The 18,297-nt window shown below is 47.6% G+C and overlaps 1 protein-coding gene across 1 annotated transcript in view; it reads right to left on the reverse strand.

Annotated features, from left to right (window-relative positions):
- The window catches only part of pgm5 (phosphoglucomutase 5), a 42,067-nt gene that overhangs the window by 20,870 nt on the left and 2,900 nt on the right, over window positions 1–18,297 (reverse strand). The window contains exons 2-6 of the mRNA XM_061261373.1: window positions 16,692–16,854; window positions 14,436–14,582; window positions 14,013–14,138; window positions 13,462–13,652; window positions 11,653–11,807 (exon numbers count right to left, since the gene is read on the reverse strand). Coding sequence (XP_061117357.1) covers window positions 11,653–11,807; window positions 13,462–13,652; window positions 14,013–14,138; window positions 14,436–14,582; window positions 16,692–16,854 — 782 coding nt within the window. The remainder of the gene's footprint in view (window positions 1–11,652; window positions 11,808–13,461; window positions 13,653–14,012; window positions 14,139–14,435; window positions 14,583–16,691; window positions 16,855–18,297) is intronic.

An 18,297-nucleotide genomic window follows, 5' to 3' on the forward strand; every position in this document is an offset into this window, starting at 1 on the left:
ATGTTGGGCGACAACCTCCTTCCCTCAGTGAGAGCACCATCGTGGATGGGTCTTCCAACATGAGAATGACCCAAAACATAAGGCCAAGGCAACAAGGAGTGGCTCAAAAAGAAGCATATTAAGGTCCTGGAGTGGCCTAGCCAGTCTCCAGACCTAAATCAAGGGATCAAATAATTATTGCTCCCACTGTATGTCACTCTGCATAGGGTCTGCTGGATCAGGGGTGCACAACTCTGGTCTGCGTACTGCTTTTTGTTCCAACCAATTGCCTTGTTTTTAATTTGCTGACAGCTCTATAAATGACCATGGTTCAAGTGTGTACTTGAGCACAGTAAAATCATTAGGATACACTTGCAGTCTGCAGCTGTAGCTGGTACTCATGTCAGATAAGACATCTGATCACCACTTCATCTCATTCTCCCTCCCTCTTCCTCCCCATCCTCCTCCCACCCACACTTCCTCAGCCCGCCGTAACCTCCGCTCCCTCTCACCCTCTTCCTTTGCCAGCACCGTCACCGCCTCACTCCCCCCTCTCGAATCCTTCTCCAAACTCCCCGCTGACTCTGCATCTGCCACCCTCCTTTCATCTCTCTCCTCCGCCTTTGACTCTCTCTGTCCCCCTGTCTCAAAGCCACCTCGCACATCCCCTCCCAGTCCTTGGATATCTGACACCCTCCGTACCTCCAGGGCCAGCCTCCGCGCAGCGGAGAGGAAGTGGGGGAAATCCAGAGACGCTTCAGACCTCATGACTTACCAGTCTCTCCTGGTGGCATTCTCTTCCGATGTCACTGCCGCCAAAGCAAAATACTATCAAACACAAATTCAGAACTCCGCTTCTAACCCCCGGAAACTTTTCTCCATTTTCTCCTCTCTCCTCAACGCACCGCCTCCTCCTCCTCAGTCCTCCTTCGCTGCTGATGACTTTGCTGATTTCTTCGATGAGAAGGTCACAGTCATCCGCAGATCCTTTACAACCACCGCCCCCCTCACTGTGCCCTTCCCCCCCTCTAGGCCCATCCCTTCCTTTTCCACTTTCTCCCCCCTTACAGACTCTGATGTTTCTCAACTCCTGCTCTGCCACCGCCCTACAACCTGTGCCCTTGACCCTATCCCCTCTTCTCTTCTCCAAACTATCACACCTGACATTCTCCCATTTGTCACCTCCCTTGTCAACTCCTCCCTGTCTTCCGGCTATTTTCCGGCATCCTCCAAGAGGGCCCACATCACTCCACTGCTAAAAAAGCCTACCCTGGATCCCTCCATCATCCAGAACTACCGCCCGGTATCTCTTCTTCCTTTCCTTTCTAAAACTATAGAACGAGCCGCTTCTACTCAACTTTCTTCCTTCTTTTCTAACAACAACCTGCTAGACCCCCATCAGTCTGGCTTCAGATCGGGCCACTCGACAGAGACTGCGCTCCTCTCCGTCAGTGAGTCACTCCATGCCGCACGAGCAGCCTCCTTCTCCTCTGTCCTCATTCTTCTAGATCTCTCTGCTGTCTTCGACACTGTGGATCACTCCATCCTCCTGTCTGCCCTGTCAGCAACGGGCATCTGTGGCACAGCCCTGGACTGGATTGAGTCCTACCTCTCTGGTCGCTCCTTCCAGGTTGCCTGGGCTGGTTCGGTATCGACACCTCGACCCCTCGCCACAGGAGTTCCCCAGGGCTCAGTCCTTGGCCCACTTCTTTTTTCTCTTTACACTCGCTCCCTTGGCCCTGTGATCACTGCACATGGGCTATCCTACCACTGCTACGCGGACAATACCCAACTCTTCATCTCGTTCCCGCCGTCTGATACGCAGGTTTCAGCCCATATCTCTGCTTGCCTGAGGGACATCCAGAGCTGGATGGACAACCACCATCTAAAGCTCAACCCAGGTAAAACTGAAATGATATTCATCCCTGCTAATACCTCTCCCCATCTGGATCTCTCCATTTCCCTCGAGGATACCACACTCACCACACTTCCAGTGCAAGGAACCTCGGCGTGGTGATGGACAGCAGACTGTTCCTTTCCGAGAACATTGCGGCGGTGACCCGGTCTTGCAGGTTCTTCCTATACAACATACGGAGAATCCGCCCCTTTCTCACCCCCTACTCGACCCAGCTCCTGGTCCAAGCGATGGTTCTCTCCCGCCTGGACTACTGCAATTCCCTCTTGGCTGGCCTCCCAGCGTCCGCCATCAGACCCCTCCAACTCATCCAGAATGCAGCAGCTCGTCTGGTCTTCAACCTTCCCAAATACTCACACGTCACCCCCCTGCTTACTTCCCTCCACTGGCTGCTTGTCATGGCTCGCATCAAATTCAAAATATTGGTGCTAGCCTTCCAAGCAGTTAAAGGGTCTTCCCCAGCTTATCTGCAAAAAATCATCAGACCCTACACCCCTGCCAGACCTCTTCGTTCAGCCTCCACAGGCCGCTTGGCACCTCCCCCTCTCAGAACCTCCACCTCACGCTCACGACTACTCTCTGTTCTGGCTCCACGGTGGTGGAACGAACTCCCCGTTGAGGTCAGAACTATAGAATAGACACACCTCTTCAAGCAGCACCTCTCCCCATCCCTCCCTACCTCCCTGTGAACCTTAATTGTTGTCTCTGTGACTTGCTTTGTGTATCGGTATTTTTAGTTGGCTAGGTAAGCAGTGTTTGGATAGTTTTGCTCTGTTTGTTTGTTTGTTCAAAAAAGAAAAGAAAAAAAAAATTGCCCTTGTCCTTATCTTTGTTGTACAGGTAGCAGTTGAAATTGTACTTCCCTCTAGGGTCTTTCATCGAACTTATCCCTGGTTATGGGTATGCACTTTGTTGTACGTCGCTCTGGATAAGAGCGTCTGCCAAATGCCAATAATGTAATGTAATGATTGAGTGAATTAAATAATAAGACCAGAAGCACAAAATCCTGAAACTTGTTGGTCCTTGTTGTGCACCCCACTGCTAGATGAATGAAATGTATTGGAGTGTAGAAATCTGACTTAAGACTTGCCTCACACAAGAGGAGGGATCAGTCAGACTGACCACAGATATTTACCCCCGAAGACACAAGGGGCATGATCAACCACAGACCACAAACCACAGACCGGCCCCCACATTGCCTTTCCAGACCTCTCCAGGACCTTCTGGAACTCCCACTGGGATTTCCAAGGGTTTGTTCTTATGAATAGAGCAATGGATCAGAAGCGCCAGTCAGTAGCAAGGTCAGTAGCAATGAGTTGTCACTGGTCAGTAGTGTCAGTGGTCAAGAGTGTCAGTGGTTGCCAAACACAAAATTTGTGTTCAAGGAAAGGCTGGCTAGCAACCCAACCATGGAACATTGCTACAGATAATTAAAATAGTTCAGAACAGAAAAAAAAGTCTAAAGCATTGCACAGTCTCAGTTTCATTTTCTTACTTCCATACCAGGGCTGAAAACCTCTGTGTCACAGCAGAACTGTGACTGCCCAAAGAAGGAAACCAAAAACATGCCCAACTCACAAGTTCAACGGAAGACAACGTTTAAAACCAATGTTTATTTACAGCAATTAGAGCATGTATAATTTATAGGCCTTTTTTTGGTGGTTACCCAGAAACTTTGTTATTTCCATTGGAAGCTAGGCACACAAGCTAACAGGATGTTACATAACAGCTCCATAACTCTGCTCTGTGGACATATACTCATTCTCACTCTCCTGCCCTGAAACAGAACACAAGCTGACTCCAGTTATTTGGGCTTTTTTGTAATGTTTTTATGCTCAAGTGTACAGTGCAAGGACAGTGTTGGTTCAAATTCATTCATGGGTTTGAGAGTGGAGTGGTGAACAGATCTGTCATGTTTCTTTGGAGGCTGTATAGCCTCCCGGATCGCCCGGAAGACGAAAGACAGGGCTGGGATGTTTGTCATGTAGCTCCCAGACCTGAGTCAAATATGCCATTGTTTTGGATTCAAATACTTGATTGGTCTTGCCTGGTGCAATTGGTGCAAGAGGACCAGAACAGCAGTTTTTGAGAGTATTTCATAGGTTCCAATACACCAGACAGGCTCAGTAAAGTGGAGAAATGTAAAGTATTTGAATCCAAAACAATTACGTATTTGACTGAGGGCTGTTAGCCCTTGTTGACTATGTTTATATCGGCCAGCAGGGGCGTCTGCGACTCCATGTTCCAAAAAACTGAACGACTATCCTAAAATTCTCTTGTGGCCCGTTTTCCTGGCCCAAAAACCTTCTATGACCCGACAAAGCAGTTGAACAAATGTTTCTCCTGGGAAGACGAAGTTACCATGGGAAGTGACACTGGTGGCCCTGTAGGGGGTGGTGTTCCCTCTGGACCCAGCTTAAAAATGTACCGTGATGGGAAATGTAGTCTTTCTGATGAGTCCTGCCCTCAGGGACCTGCAGGACGTGCAGGCGTTTCTTTTCACTTCCAAACCAGGCCATTCAGCGCCAAGAAGCCAGGTGAGATTCTTCAGGGTGAACTCAGTCAGCAGAATGGGGGGGCATGAATGGAAATTGGCAAATCCCGCACAGATATTAGGAAGTATTTTTTCACACAGAAGAGCGGTCTCTGTGTGGAACAGCTTGCCAGGTCCTATAGTGGAGGCCAAAACTCCATGATAAGGTGCTAGATACAATTTAGTTTTTAGGCAAACTAAGCAGTCGGTACACTTTAGGGGTAAGATAAGGCGAGCATTGCTTGGCTGAATGGCCTGTTCTAGTCACGTTATGTTATGAAACTGTGTAGCCAACTGCTTTAATCGAATAAGTATGTTTTTAGTAACGAAGAACTCCAGCACTCCCCTGTGTCGTTCCAAGCCCAAGACTGCTTTTAACACTTTCAAAAATGTACGTCAAAACAGAGTCTCCCAGGAAACCCAGTGAGACAGGGTGGAGGGCCATGACTTCCACTCATTCATAGAGAAAAGCAGCACCCTTGACTACATATGGCGAAGATCTCTCTGTCTCTCCTTCACTCTCCTTCCCTCTCTTTTCCTCCCTCGTTCTCTATATTTATTTCCACTCTCACACTCTCTATCTCTCCCCTCTCGTCACACAGGGGTAGCTTGGCTAGTCTGGGCCTGAGACAGGAGAGGTGACCGCACTGAACTCTGACCTTTTGAATGAAGCAATCCCAGGGAAGCTCTGCACGTCCGAGAGCTTAATAAGGGAAGAAAGAGCGGGAGCCTCCCTCGGAGACTGAGCCACACGCTTAAATAGATACTGAGAGAGAGGGAGAGGGGGGGAGAGGGGCAGTGAAAGAGTGAGAGAAAGAGAGGGAGAGGGGGGGTACAGAGACAGAATCAGAGGGAAGGAGGGAGAGAGGGAGGAAGGGAGGGAGAGAGAAAGAGGCAGGGGAGAGAGAGGGAGAGAGGGGGAGAGAGAGAGAGGCGGGGGAGACAGAAAGAGAAAGAGAGGGAGAGAGAGAGAGGCAGGGGGAACAGAGAGAGAAAGAGTGATGAGGGTTAGAGGCAGGGAGAGAAGAGGATATAGAGGAGAAGGGGGGGGAGAGAGGGAGAGAGAGCAAAGTTTTCAAGTTCGCAGTTTGGCCCAGTCCCCTGTGTAAACTGCAGGCTGTCACTATCAGCAGGAATCCATTACGCGTATCAGACCGATATAAACAGGGAGGGAAAGAGAAGCAGAGGCTTCTTCACTGACAAACCCCACTAAGATTAACCTGTGTGTTCAAGCCACCCCCTCAAACACACATCCTAAAATAGTTCTGAATCCACACCACCCGCCCCCGCTCCTCACCCCTATGACTCTTTCCTGTCTCATACCAGAACTCCCATCCATGGTCCCTGAACAGCACCTTCCCAATCCGGCCAAGAACAACCCCCGAGGGGCACAATGTGGTTTTTACATTACATTATTGGCATTTGGCAGACGCTCTTATCCAGAGCAACGTACAGTTGATTAGACTAAGCAGGAGACAATCCTCTCCTGGAGCAATGCAGGGATAAGGGCCTTGCTCAAGGGCTCAAGGGCCCAACAGCCGTGCAGATCTTATTGGGGCTACACCGGGATTAGAACCACGGACCTTGCGTGTCCCAGTCATTTACCTTAACCGCTACGCTCCAGACCGCCCTCCGCTCGCCCGCAAACCTGTTAAAGCTCTTGTTTTTTGTTGTTGCAACATCTTCGCTTTATGTTTCAAACCAAAATGACCCATAAAGACTTGTGTTATGGAAAAAAGCTGCTGACTTAACTGCATTAGTATGTAGTAAACTACATTGAGCTTTGATTGAATCACCCCCCCCCCCCCCCCCAGGTCTCAGTAAACATAAACCCCCTTCACATAAGAACATTTGTACCCAGGCACAGATTTTATCCTTCATACTTTAAATTAATGAAGCATGTGCAATATATTACATTTTCTACACACACACACACACACACGCACACATATTCATAGACACACACACACTTACACAAACACACAGACACAAGTATTAAACTATGAACAGACAGCAATAGTACAAATACTTATAGTCAAATAGTATATGCTAAACCACTGTAATTCATAATAACCATCCGGTAAGTAACTAGCTACCAGTAAAAAAACAAAACCAGTTTGATTAATTAATTGTCAGCCTTGGGTATGTTGTGCCCACATATTTCAGCGGTCGTAAGGGTGTGTCATAAGTAACGCAACGGATCTTTTCCCCCCAGCACTGGTGGATATAAACACGCTGAACTTTATCTGCACACTCAGGTATTTACATTGTCTCCGCTCCAACTACGAAAGACGACCCGAGCAAGCAAACATCCCAAAAATGAAGCCCTGGAACCGAAAATGGGAGGGAAATTAAGATGTTGTCGGACTCAGAGATTACAGCATGCCCCCCCCCCCCGAGGGCCTTGGCAGGGGGAGGGAAGAGATTTTTGGCAGAGAAACGCACAGCACCAACAGCAGGATAATGCCAGGAAAAGGCACTGTAAGACCACAGGGAACCTGAGGTCAGCCCTCTCTCTCCACCCTAACCGCAACCGTGCTCAGGCATGGGTGGACGTCAAGTAGTTTAAAGGTAACTCTCCAACATAACCGTCCATTTAAAACGTCAGGTATCTTAAAGGTACGGTTCAGGAATAACTTTGACCGAGGGAATTGACATTTGAGCCTGCAGTCTTCTGTGATGCAAACTTAGAACCTTAACTTCTACCCAATGCTATTTTCTGCATCTTTTGTACCTCTGTAGATCCATCCGTTATCTAACCCTCTCATTCCTGGTCAGGGTCGTGGGGCGGTGCTAGAGCCTATCCTAGGCTATGACTATCCATGGCAGGGCACACTCAGCATTCACTCACACACTCATACCCAGGGACGATTTAGACTCTCCAATTAACCTGCATGTCTTTGGACTGTGGGAGGGAATCGGAGTACCCGGAGGAAACCCACGCAGACATAGGGAGAACATGCCAGCTCCACACAGAAAGGCCCAGCTGTGAGGTGACAGTCACACCACCATGCCCTACCTCTATACAGCAGTCCTTAGTCTAGGCCACTGTTTTTCTCAATATGTGCCATGTCCAGAACAGGGATGGTCTGCATTGGCCATGCTCACGCATGAACATTACATAAGCCGTAACTATCAGCAGAGGGAAAAAGCTGAGCCGACAGAGCCTGACGTGCTCATTTCAGAGGCCGGTGTTGATCAAAGATCTGTTCGGGGTCCTGCTATATCTCTGTTGCCTCGCAACGTATTGTGACAACATGTCGCATTCTGATTGCTGTAGACCAGTAATTCAGCACTGAAAGTACAGCTACATAGAGTGCACGCTAAACAGTGTTGCCTGTGTTGCGAGGGTGACAATGTAGCCACCTAAAGCAGTGGTCACCAACCCTGTTCTTGGAGATCTACAGTCCTGTAGGTTTTCATTGCAACCCAAATTTGCCACACCTGATTCTACTAATTAGCAGCTCAACAGGATCTTTAGCTGTGGAATGAGGTGTGCTTTGCTAACCAACAGGACAGCAGATCTCCAGGAACAGGGTTGCTGACCCCCGACCTACAGTATCATTTCATGTTCCATTATGGGGAGGTAGTTGCCTCTTGGATATCCTTTTTTATTTTATTTCTTTTATCAGGGACAGTGCAGATTACTCAACATTTTCAGTTCCCACAACAATGTAAACGTGCCAGAGTTAGCTAATGAGCTCATTTTCCTCTGTAGTCCCAAACCTGCACAACTTTGGACTGTGGGAGGAAACCCACACAGAAACGGGGAGAACATGCAAACTCAGAGAGGCCTAGGCGGGGCTCGAACCCAGGCCTTCCTGTTGTGAGGCAACAGTGTCACCCAATGCTGCTGAGACCTTACCTGAGACGAGCAAACAGACAAAATATATTTTCACAAACAGCGTTTCTTTGAGGAGACGGTAGACAAGTTAAGCGTGCTTTCGAAGTTCTACAGCAGTCAGAATGCAACACGTCACGATACGTCCCTACGCCACAGAGACGTCCCTACGCCACAGAGACGTCCCTACGCCACAGAGACATGCAAGGACCCCGAGCAGGTCCTGGGCCGACGCCGAATCGTCCTGTCGGCGTTCCTGACTCCGGCGTGACGAGTCGGTCGGGACGCCCCGCTAAATCACGCGACCCCAGGCTCCACGGTAATCCTCGGGCCCCGCTGGCGAAGGGCACCGGGATTTAAGAACAGGTGCGGGGCTCAGAAATACCCCGTACCCCAAAACAGGCCCCCTCTGTCTGTCTGTGGCGGGGAGAACAAATGGCATACAGGCCAAAACAGAAGCACATTAACAGGCTTAAATGGGTTCAGAGGGAAGATTCTGGAAACGTATGAAAACCCACATGAATTACAGGCCTACAGTCACATATGCAAACAGACACACACACAAATACACAAGCACAGACACACACACACACACACACACACACACAATCGCTCACACACACACACACACACACACACACACACACTAAACATATTATTCAAATATATACATGCGTATAGATTCATCATAAACATTATGTAAAAATAATCGGTGCCTCCCTGAGTGAAAAAGAGCTCCAGGAGAGTACATTCAGAATCCAGTCCTCTCCAGCGCCAGTGTACATCCTGGTAACAGGCACAACAACAGCCCCTCCGTCAGCCATTAACACCCCCTCAAAACAACCCCCCACCCCCCACCGCTCCCTCGCTGGCAGGCAGATGTTTCCTTATGCGTCCTTGGCCATCAGGCCTTTTCCATCTCAGCTCAAAAACGCACAGCCCTGCCCCAGAAACACCCCCCACCTGCCCACCCAGGCACAACAGCTCCTTCCTGTGGGGTACAAAATGTAATGTGTCTTTATCCCAGAATCTTTGGGATCAACCCTTGATTTTTGGCTTCAGGCCCCCAAACAGCCACCCCCGAGTCTCGGTGCAGGACAGGACTCAAAGGGTCGGAGTTGGGGTTTTGAATCTCAAACAGCGGTGCATTGAAATCATTTTAGAGATGTTAACCACTTCTGTCTGTTATGGGTCTGTTCTGTGTTTCTCCCCTACCTGGTCAATCCAGGTGGAAACTGTACTTTCATACAAGACTATACTGGTGGCAGTGCGTTTGTGTGCGTGCAGCATTTCTCTCTGTTACACACTGACATCATGTAGTGATCCTCATTTCTGACAGGATAACGTCAGCCAGCAAACTGTTATAGCATCCTTCCACACACACATGCAGTCACGCAAAAACACACATGCGGGCATTCACGCACATGAACACACACACACACACACACACACTTTCTCAGAGGAGATGTACAGTAACTGTGTTACAGCACAAACTACGTTACTCTGGGGCTGGGCAGCACTGAACTCAGATGTGCGGTAATTTCCGAGGTTCCTGCCAACATTAACACGAGCCGCCCCGCTACCATCTCTCAGATTACCCCCTCGTTCCCCTGCCAGCCTCAGGGGTGACAAATCCTTTCTGTCGCTGGAAAAGTGGGTCACGGCCAGAACCCCCACTGTGCTGTGTCACGTCTCATAGCGAGCGCTTCGACAATGCGGCTGTAACCTGCCAGCGCAGAAAGGAAGGCTAACCACTACCGCTAATGCAATAGAACTTCAACGAGACGCAATACAAAAAGTGTATAATAATAATTACACATGTAGTATATTAGCGGACTGGGTGGAATATTCCAAAACTGTCAAATAATTTCCCTTTATCCATTTCTGTGTAAATGTATATATATATATATATATATATATATATATATAAAAAATATTTATAGATATTCAGAGAAGCAACTTTCCGGAATATTCTCTCACACCTGGATAGCAAACTGTTTTTACGCAAAACTACAGTGCCACACAGTCACTCCTAAAAACGCTGGGCATGACAAGAATATGTATTAAATGTTCGTTCTATAATAATTCAAGCTGTCGTGAATGCAGGAGGGCTTCGTGTATAATAGGGGTGATTACGTAAGGGGGAGGGAGAGGGTGCTGGGCGGGGTTATTTTGGGAAGCCCAGCGCGCCACGTTCGGCTCTGTCTTTGAGGTCATTCAGTTATTCATAGAGGATGAGTCTTTGTCAAACACTGTTCCCCAGATCCTCCACCCAGTTCCTAATGCTTTTCACTACCGGACCAATGCCAAAGGAGGGGTAGGGAGGGTATTTGTAGCACAGGGGGGTAGAGGTTGGAGACGGGTGTGTGGGCGGGAGCAGTGGGGAGGTTATTATATTTTCTCCAAAAATCATCAGCATCCTGCTTGTTCAGGTTATTTTGTAAGATGACTGCAACCCTCCATTAACCCTATAAGGTGTGAGGTCGCCAATACGTGATTGGAATGTTCTTAACTGAACATTCTAAAGCTCATGTAACAATCACTACTGGCAAATGAGTTCTGGAATACTGACTTGGAATACATTCCAAAAACCCTGCTCTTAAAAGGGTAAGGCAGGCTTCTGTGGAACCCTATGAATCAGGACCGCTCCCTCCTCACCCTGCGACACATCAGCACGTCTCCACGCCCCTCAACGGGCAAGGAGGAGCAGCAGGGGCTTCTTGGAAAACAGCTCTGGAATGTTAAAGAGATGCAAGGAGCAAAGGACTGACACATACTCTCCCTATAAACCAAACCACGCTCACAGACCCTGCTCTCTCTCAGCACCTACGAAAGGCCAGGACACCCTCTCACAAGACCATAAGACACCGCAGAAAGGCCACAGATGCACACTGCTGTCAGTCAGTAGTCCCACACAGCTGCCCCTGGCCTGTGAGTCATATAACCCTTGTTAAAAAGCACCCCCTCCCAGCTGATGTGAGGCAGGGTCTATAATCAACTGCCTGGGGGACCAGGAGGCTTCTGTCCTTAGATCACCCCCCCCTATTTAAACACACAATGGTCTCTTCCACCACTTTCAGCCAGTGTCACCATCTAGAGCCAGACCATTCCCATTCTAGTAGAGAGGGGGGTTTCTGGGTTACTGGGAATACTTTACTTTCAACAGTTAAAGTTCATCTCACCCATCCCAAGAGAGGGAGAGGGTCAGAAGGGGAGAGACAGAGAAAGTGATTCAGAGGATGGGGGGGGGGGGTGGGGATGTAAAAAGAGAGTTAGAAAAAGAGTTTCTGTGGACAGATGGTGTATAAACAGTATATCAGTGCACCCAGCAAAAGCTTCCAGTCACGCATTACCTCCTCCTGAGCTCCAGAGGGAGCCGCCTACCTGTCGAGGGCGGTGCTGGTGGGCATGCTCCTGGCCAAGCCGCGCAGCCCCGTCTGTCTGAAGTGCGGGATGCAGGAGAGGTTGGCGGCCAGTACTGCCACAGAGTCAGACGGGCTCACAAAGAATCCGTTCTGACCAAGGATCATGTACCGGTCCTGCAAGCGGAGACAGTTGAAAAACTTAAATAGTTCATTCAATTAAATCCCAAAGCCATTTAATATTCCGGGTCAGCATGTAACCTAGTGGCTAAGGTACATGACTGGGACCCAGAAGGTGTGTGGTTCAAGCCCCAGTGCAGCCACGATAAGATCTACACAGCTGCTGGGCCCTTGAGCAAGATCCTTAAGCCCACATTGCTCTATGGGGGATTGTCCCCTGCTTAGTCCATTCAACTGTAAGCCGCTTTAGATAAAAGCATTAGCTAAATAATAAAATGACTACTATAATTCTTATATTCAACCATGTCTTTACTGTTCGAATTTTCGAAGTTCAAATTTTTGCTTGTTTCTTTTGGAGCTCACTAGAAGGTGATTCCTCCAAATTAAATATAGTGTTATTATGCTATATGAGAACTCCACCGACTTGTGATACAAGTATGTTTTTTGGCACCTCCACCGAAGCGGACAGAAGTGAGTGTTTCCATGGAGAAATGTCTTGGAAACTTGGAGCCAGCAACGCCACTGTTTAACACGGACATTTCACAACTGCTGTTCAAGAGGAAACCCGCAACTCCGGAAACCATGCCACAGAATCACCAAACGGAAAAGGCCGTGTGAACATCTGTTCTTCTCACAGATTAAGAGTGGCACCACTTAACAGGGCCTGTTCAGGGGTCAGAACGTTCCGGCAAAACAAATTAATTCAGACGCCAGACCAGAATTATTGCCGTGGGGTGAATCTGAAAATCCAAAGCTCACACTCTCCAAATAAGGGCGTTTGCCAAGGGAACCGCCAATAAAGCCTATTACTGTCAAATACATTTAATCTGTGTGTTTTCTATTCCAGCGAGCAAACGCTGGAATCCAGACATCTAGGGATGGAAATCTAGCTTGAGACATGACTAGGTTAACCCCAATATAGCCTGACTACATCCTAGTCAGCGAGAGAACTTCCGCTTTTCAACCAAATGCTGCCAGGTTTTCACCTGAACACTCAAGTGGCGCTTCACTCACTTTTCACTTTTCACCACAAAAATGTTGAACGGGGGGGTACTACTAATCTAATAAGATTTCATTTCATTTGTGTCTCTATGCCATAAAATCTACCTCTGTAAAACAGGAATACAAGAAATACTAACATCTTGCTTGCCAAACCAGTCTTCCAGTTTTGGGACTGCACTTCACATCCAACATACCACCAATGTCTCATAGACATCATAGACAAAGAATTTACAACGGGCTGAGGCAGTTTAAGGGAATAATAAACCACAACGATAACATCAATTAGCCGGCAGCATGACTGCTGATGTACAAATAGTTTTCACTTTAAATAGTAGCAGAGCTCTTCCCACATACATTATCAGGAACACTGTCTCAACATGAAACAGGCTTCGAAGCACACTGTGCACTGAGCATTCGTCTTATTGCCCGAAAATAGTCACAAGTTCACAAACCTGTTTCGTTCGTCATTATTTGATTACCGCTGTCAACTTCGGATGGCAGCCATTTGTGAATAAAGTAAGCCAGAAAGCATGATGAACTTGCAGAGTCTCTTTAGGCCAGGAGTAAGTGAACATATCCTACATACGCACGAGGATCGGTACTGTTGATTTAGGTGAATGTTTTCTTTAAAAATGTGGAGGACAGTTACCCCGTCCGCGTCGAATGCAGCACCCAGGCCAAAGTCTCCGCCCTTCATGGACTCCACCAGACCAGTGGCGTGGGTCAGGGTGGGGTTGGGGTGCTGGCCCCCAAAGTCCTCCAGGGGCACACAGTTGACGGCGGAGTTGGCGGGGGCCCCCAGCTCGTCACACAGGATCCTCCTGACGTAGGGCCCCATCACTATGACAACAGGCAGGGTCTGTGAGACTGACCGTGAGGTACGTACGCGCACACACACACACACACAAACACACACACACTTGCACACTGTCACACACACAATCCTGTGAGCAGTCACTCTGATACACGCGTCACATAATGGAAGAAATGGTGTGTATGCATGTACACACCCACATAAAATACTGTACACAAAATCACAACCCGATACAGAAAACACAGAAAAGCCTGCAATTTTGTGTACCCAGGTGTGTCTTGTACCCTCTCGCACATGCGCACACACACACACACATGAGCACAGCCTTATCAGTAAGCACAGTAGATATATATTGAGGGACTGCTGGGTTTGGTGCTTGACCCTACCCCCATGCATGGCGTCCATCCGGATTTTCAGCTGATCCGGACCGGTCAGCAGTCCCTTGATGGCCCCGAAATCGAAGAGCCCACGTAGCATGTTCAGGTACACCTCCACGGAGTCCACTATCTCCACTAAAAAACCCAAAACAAAAGCACGTCACTCACTAGCTTCCCTCTAAGGTAAGGGTGTCTAACTCCACTTCTGCTGGGCTAGTGTGTAAGTTTGTTTCTATAACAAAACTATTCGTTTTCTGTACAAATGAAGACTGGATCACTCCTACTGTATGTGGAACCACAGTAAAAACAAAGACTTGAAATCGCTTTATATTGCAGCTCTGGTTGTATGCCCTACACTCAGTATGTACAAGGACTCGATTTTGATTTGTCCATGGACAGAGCAAAGGCCACTGATTGGACACCTCTCTTCACCTCTGAAGGGTTTGAACTTGTTCTCCAGGTCGAACTCCTGGCGGCCAAGCCTGGACAGGTCGATGCGGAGGTCCGGGCAGATGGCAAACTCCTCCAGTGTCCGGCTGACCTGATGGATCCGATCCATAACAGTGTCCGGAGATGGGCCTGTAGAGAGGGTACAGATAGCTGAGGATAGCTGGGTACACCTAGGTACACCTATAGAGAAGGTACAGATAGCTGAGGATACCTGTATACACCAGGCCAAGGGCCTATAGAGAGGGTACAGGTAGCTGAGGAACCTGGGAACACCTGGCCAGGTGTGTGGTGTAGAGGACTATTTCATCCAAAAAAGATGAACACCTGCCTTCCAGACTAAGCCACAGATTCTATGGACACACCAGGTATTCTGCTTCATATTCTTTACACCTGGTGTAAAGACCCTGTTCCTGGAGATCTGCAATCCTGTATGTTTTCATTTCAACCCTAATTTGGCACACCTGACTCTACTAATCAGCAGCTCAACTGTACTTTGCTTTGTAAGGTTTGAAGTGAAAACATACAGGACGGTAGATCTACAGTCACTCAGCTAACATAAAGGGTTCTTACAATGTTGCTGACATGTAGTGGTAGCATTGACAAAACATTCCAGTAACACTCTCTGAACATTTGTGTTGTATACAAGTGTATAAACCTGAAAGTATCTGCTAAATAACTAAAATGTCAATGTTAGCTGGGTAACCTTCAGTGGAATTTCCAGGTGTCTAAATGGATTGTACATGAAACTCAAATTTGTGCAAGCCATTCTGGATGAGGGTGTTTACAAAGCATAGAAATCACCAAAAGGAAGCAAGTTGTATTGACTGACTGCTTAAGCCACCGAGATGCAACACTACTGGCCTCATGTCTTTACCTGTCAATGGGATTCAGGGTTGTGTGTTTGAATCCATATCTGCAGGTAGAGCGTACAGTCCAAATAGCTTAACCAAATATCCAAGCATACAGAATGCTAACGGTAAGCCCTTCAAAAACATAGCACTTTCCTCATATTTCTGTTATCTGGCCTTCGCCCGGTTAACCAAAAATATGCAGGTGTTGCGTCCATGCACAAATAACTTTAGCTTGAAGGAAACTGAAGCCAGCAGTGCGCTAGTGGCCCTTTTGTGAGGCGAATGACGCATGAGACAAACCCCACTTCGCTCTATTAATACAAGTGCAAGATCACTGGCATTCCATCCGGAATCCCGGGAGTCACACAAATAGTCACTTGGGAATATTCGAGAACGGAAGGTCCGGTAATAACGGAGTGATGAGTGCTTTTGGAACTCCAAAGGGTGGAATGTTCAGCCATTCAGTCAATCAACTGAGTATCCAATCAACCAATCAAATGTTACTTAATATAGTCCAGTGAACGACGAAGCACTCAATGTTTATAGCACAGAATCGGTACTAATTACAGACATAAAGGCCAGTTTATAGTTAGGCGACATATGATCAGCCAGTGGATATCGCTACGTTGTCACCAACATTCCATTATCGCTCCACTTTGATTTTGAAAGCTGCCCCTCGTAAAAAGGATACACACATAAATGATAAGAACGCATGGCTGAAGCGGAGCCATTTGCAAGCTCAAGACATGGAAGCTAGTCGATGACACTTCACTGAAGATAATTGCCGATGGGAACTTAATAAGGTTGTCGTAATGGGGTCAGCAATGGGGTCAAAGTTCAATATCAATTTAAGTCTCAGGGACGGGCACAACAATGATAGCGACAAAATCAAAAAATCTGTCGCTCCAGTATAAACTAAAAGTCATAGCGACAGACCGCCATAATGTATGATAATGTATGATCCTTGCCACCAGAGATTACCTACATATAAACTGGCCGTAACATGAAATAAACTAGAAAGAAAACTGTATTGACCTGTAAAGACTTGTATTCAAAGAGGAAAAACAGAAACCTGGAGTAACTGGATTAAAACAATAACATATTCAAGCTGGAAATGTGCGAGCAAAAAGAACAACTGGAGTTGCTCAAGAGATTGTTGACAAAAACCTGAAACACAATTTAGCTCATCATAAAGATAAAAAGTCAAAGATTTCCCCGTTGTCGTCAAAATCCAACGGCTGAAGAACATATCCGTCCGTTAATTGTTATTATTGATTCTCACGCATTTCACTTTACAGTCGCCACCTCGAAGTGGCCTGTGTTGTTACTGTTTTTGTGCTAAGGAAGGGAGACGTCGGCGTGGGGTGGCCGTAGCGCTCCTCCTCACCTCCATTGGCCACGTTGAACTTGATGCCGAAGTCACCGCCGGGCCCGCCAGGGTTGTGGCTGGCGGTGAGGACGATGCCGCCGATCGCCTTGATCTTGCGGATGATGCAGGACACGGCCGGGGTGGACAGGATGCCGTTGTGTCCGATAACCAGCCGGCCGATCTGGAGGAGAGACGCCCACATCCAAATCTCTGCGCTTTCCAAAGGTGGGTGACATTTTGGGGAGGCAAGTACTAGTAGTAGTAGTAGTAATCATAATCATAATCATAATCATAATCATAATCATAATCATAATCATAATTTATTATTCATCTGATGTTTTATCCAAAACAACTTACAGTTGACTGGACTAAGCAGGGGACAATCCACCCTGGGGCAATGTGAGGTTAGGGGCCTTGCTCAAGGGCCCAACTGCTGCGCGGATCTTATCGTGGCTACACCGGGGCTTGAACCACCAACCTTCCAGTCATGTGCCTTAGCCGCTAGGCCAGCGCTACTCAACTCCACTTCCTGTGGGCCGCAGTGTCTGCAGGAGCTTGCTTCAACAACAATTTGCTTATTACCTGAACCAAGCAGGTAAACTAATTAGTGAAATCAGGTGGTGTAGCGCACGGTAGGAGCAGATACCTGCAGACACTGCGGCCTGCGGGATGTGGAGTTCAGTAGGCTGCCTCTAGAGTGTAGCATGTAGCGTGACTGTGTGTGACAGTTGGTTACAGAAGGTGACTTCACCCCCTTTAACTACATTCCTTAAGTGGGGACCTTGGCCTTTACCGCAGAGTCTGTGGTATTTGTAATAGTATCCCATGGTCCGTTATGCACAGTATTTATTGGTTTAGTTATTAGCCATTTCAGACCAGCTGTCAATTGGCAACAGGTCTTCATGCGACGGTAGCACAGTAGAAAATGTATTTCAAATTCATTATGACCTAAAAATATGCCCCGTAGGCCACATTGGATAAGCCCTTTAAACCCCTGGCCTGTATTTGTCAAATTCATGGATGAATATTGATTGAATCCAGGTGAGTCTGTCCCAAAATGAGGACCTGTGTCACGAATACAAACCGATAAACACATTTGCTCATGAGTTCCCTCAGGAATACCCCATTTCCTTTTGAGAAAACAGAAAGCACAGCAACATTTTAAAGTGTCAGTTTCTGCAACATGAGTCAGAGTGTAAGCGAGAGAGTGACTCAAAATCGATATGTCTCAGGGAGGCAGTGCGCTGGGAGGGGCTTTGAATGAGATGACTCAGCCTGTCAATCAAAGTGACAAACAGTGCTTCCAGGGTCCGCTCATATTGCCTAAACAGCAAAGTGTTTTCCCAAAAAATTATGGACACAAATAAGACAATTATTACTGGACAGATTGCAGCATTACCCCACCAAGCAGATCACTGCTCGCATTTTCCTCATGGAGAACCCAGACACTGGAGTAAACGGTTGATTACGTTGGCTGTAACAATTTGGAAGGGCAAACAAGCAGAAGAACTCTATATTTCACAACTGTGATTCAAACGGAAAAACATTTGATAGAGGGCACAGATAGAGGGTATTAACACTTCGGTTCGTGTAGAAAACCACCACAGCTGTAAAGCACAGAATT

The sequence above is a fragment of the Conger conger genome, chromosome 11 (assembly GCF_963514075.1).
Source record: "Conger conger chromosome 11, fConCon1.1, whole genome shotgun sequence".
NCBI classification, from domain to species: domain Eukaryota; kingdom Metazoa; phylum Chordata; class Actinopteri; order Anguilliformes; family Congridae; genus Conger; species Conger conger.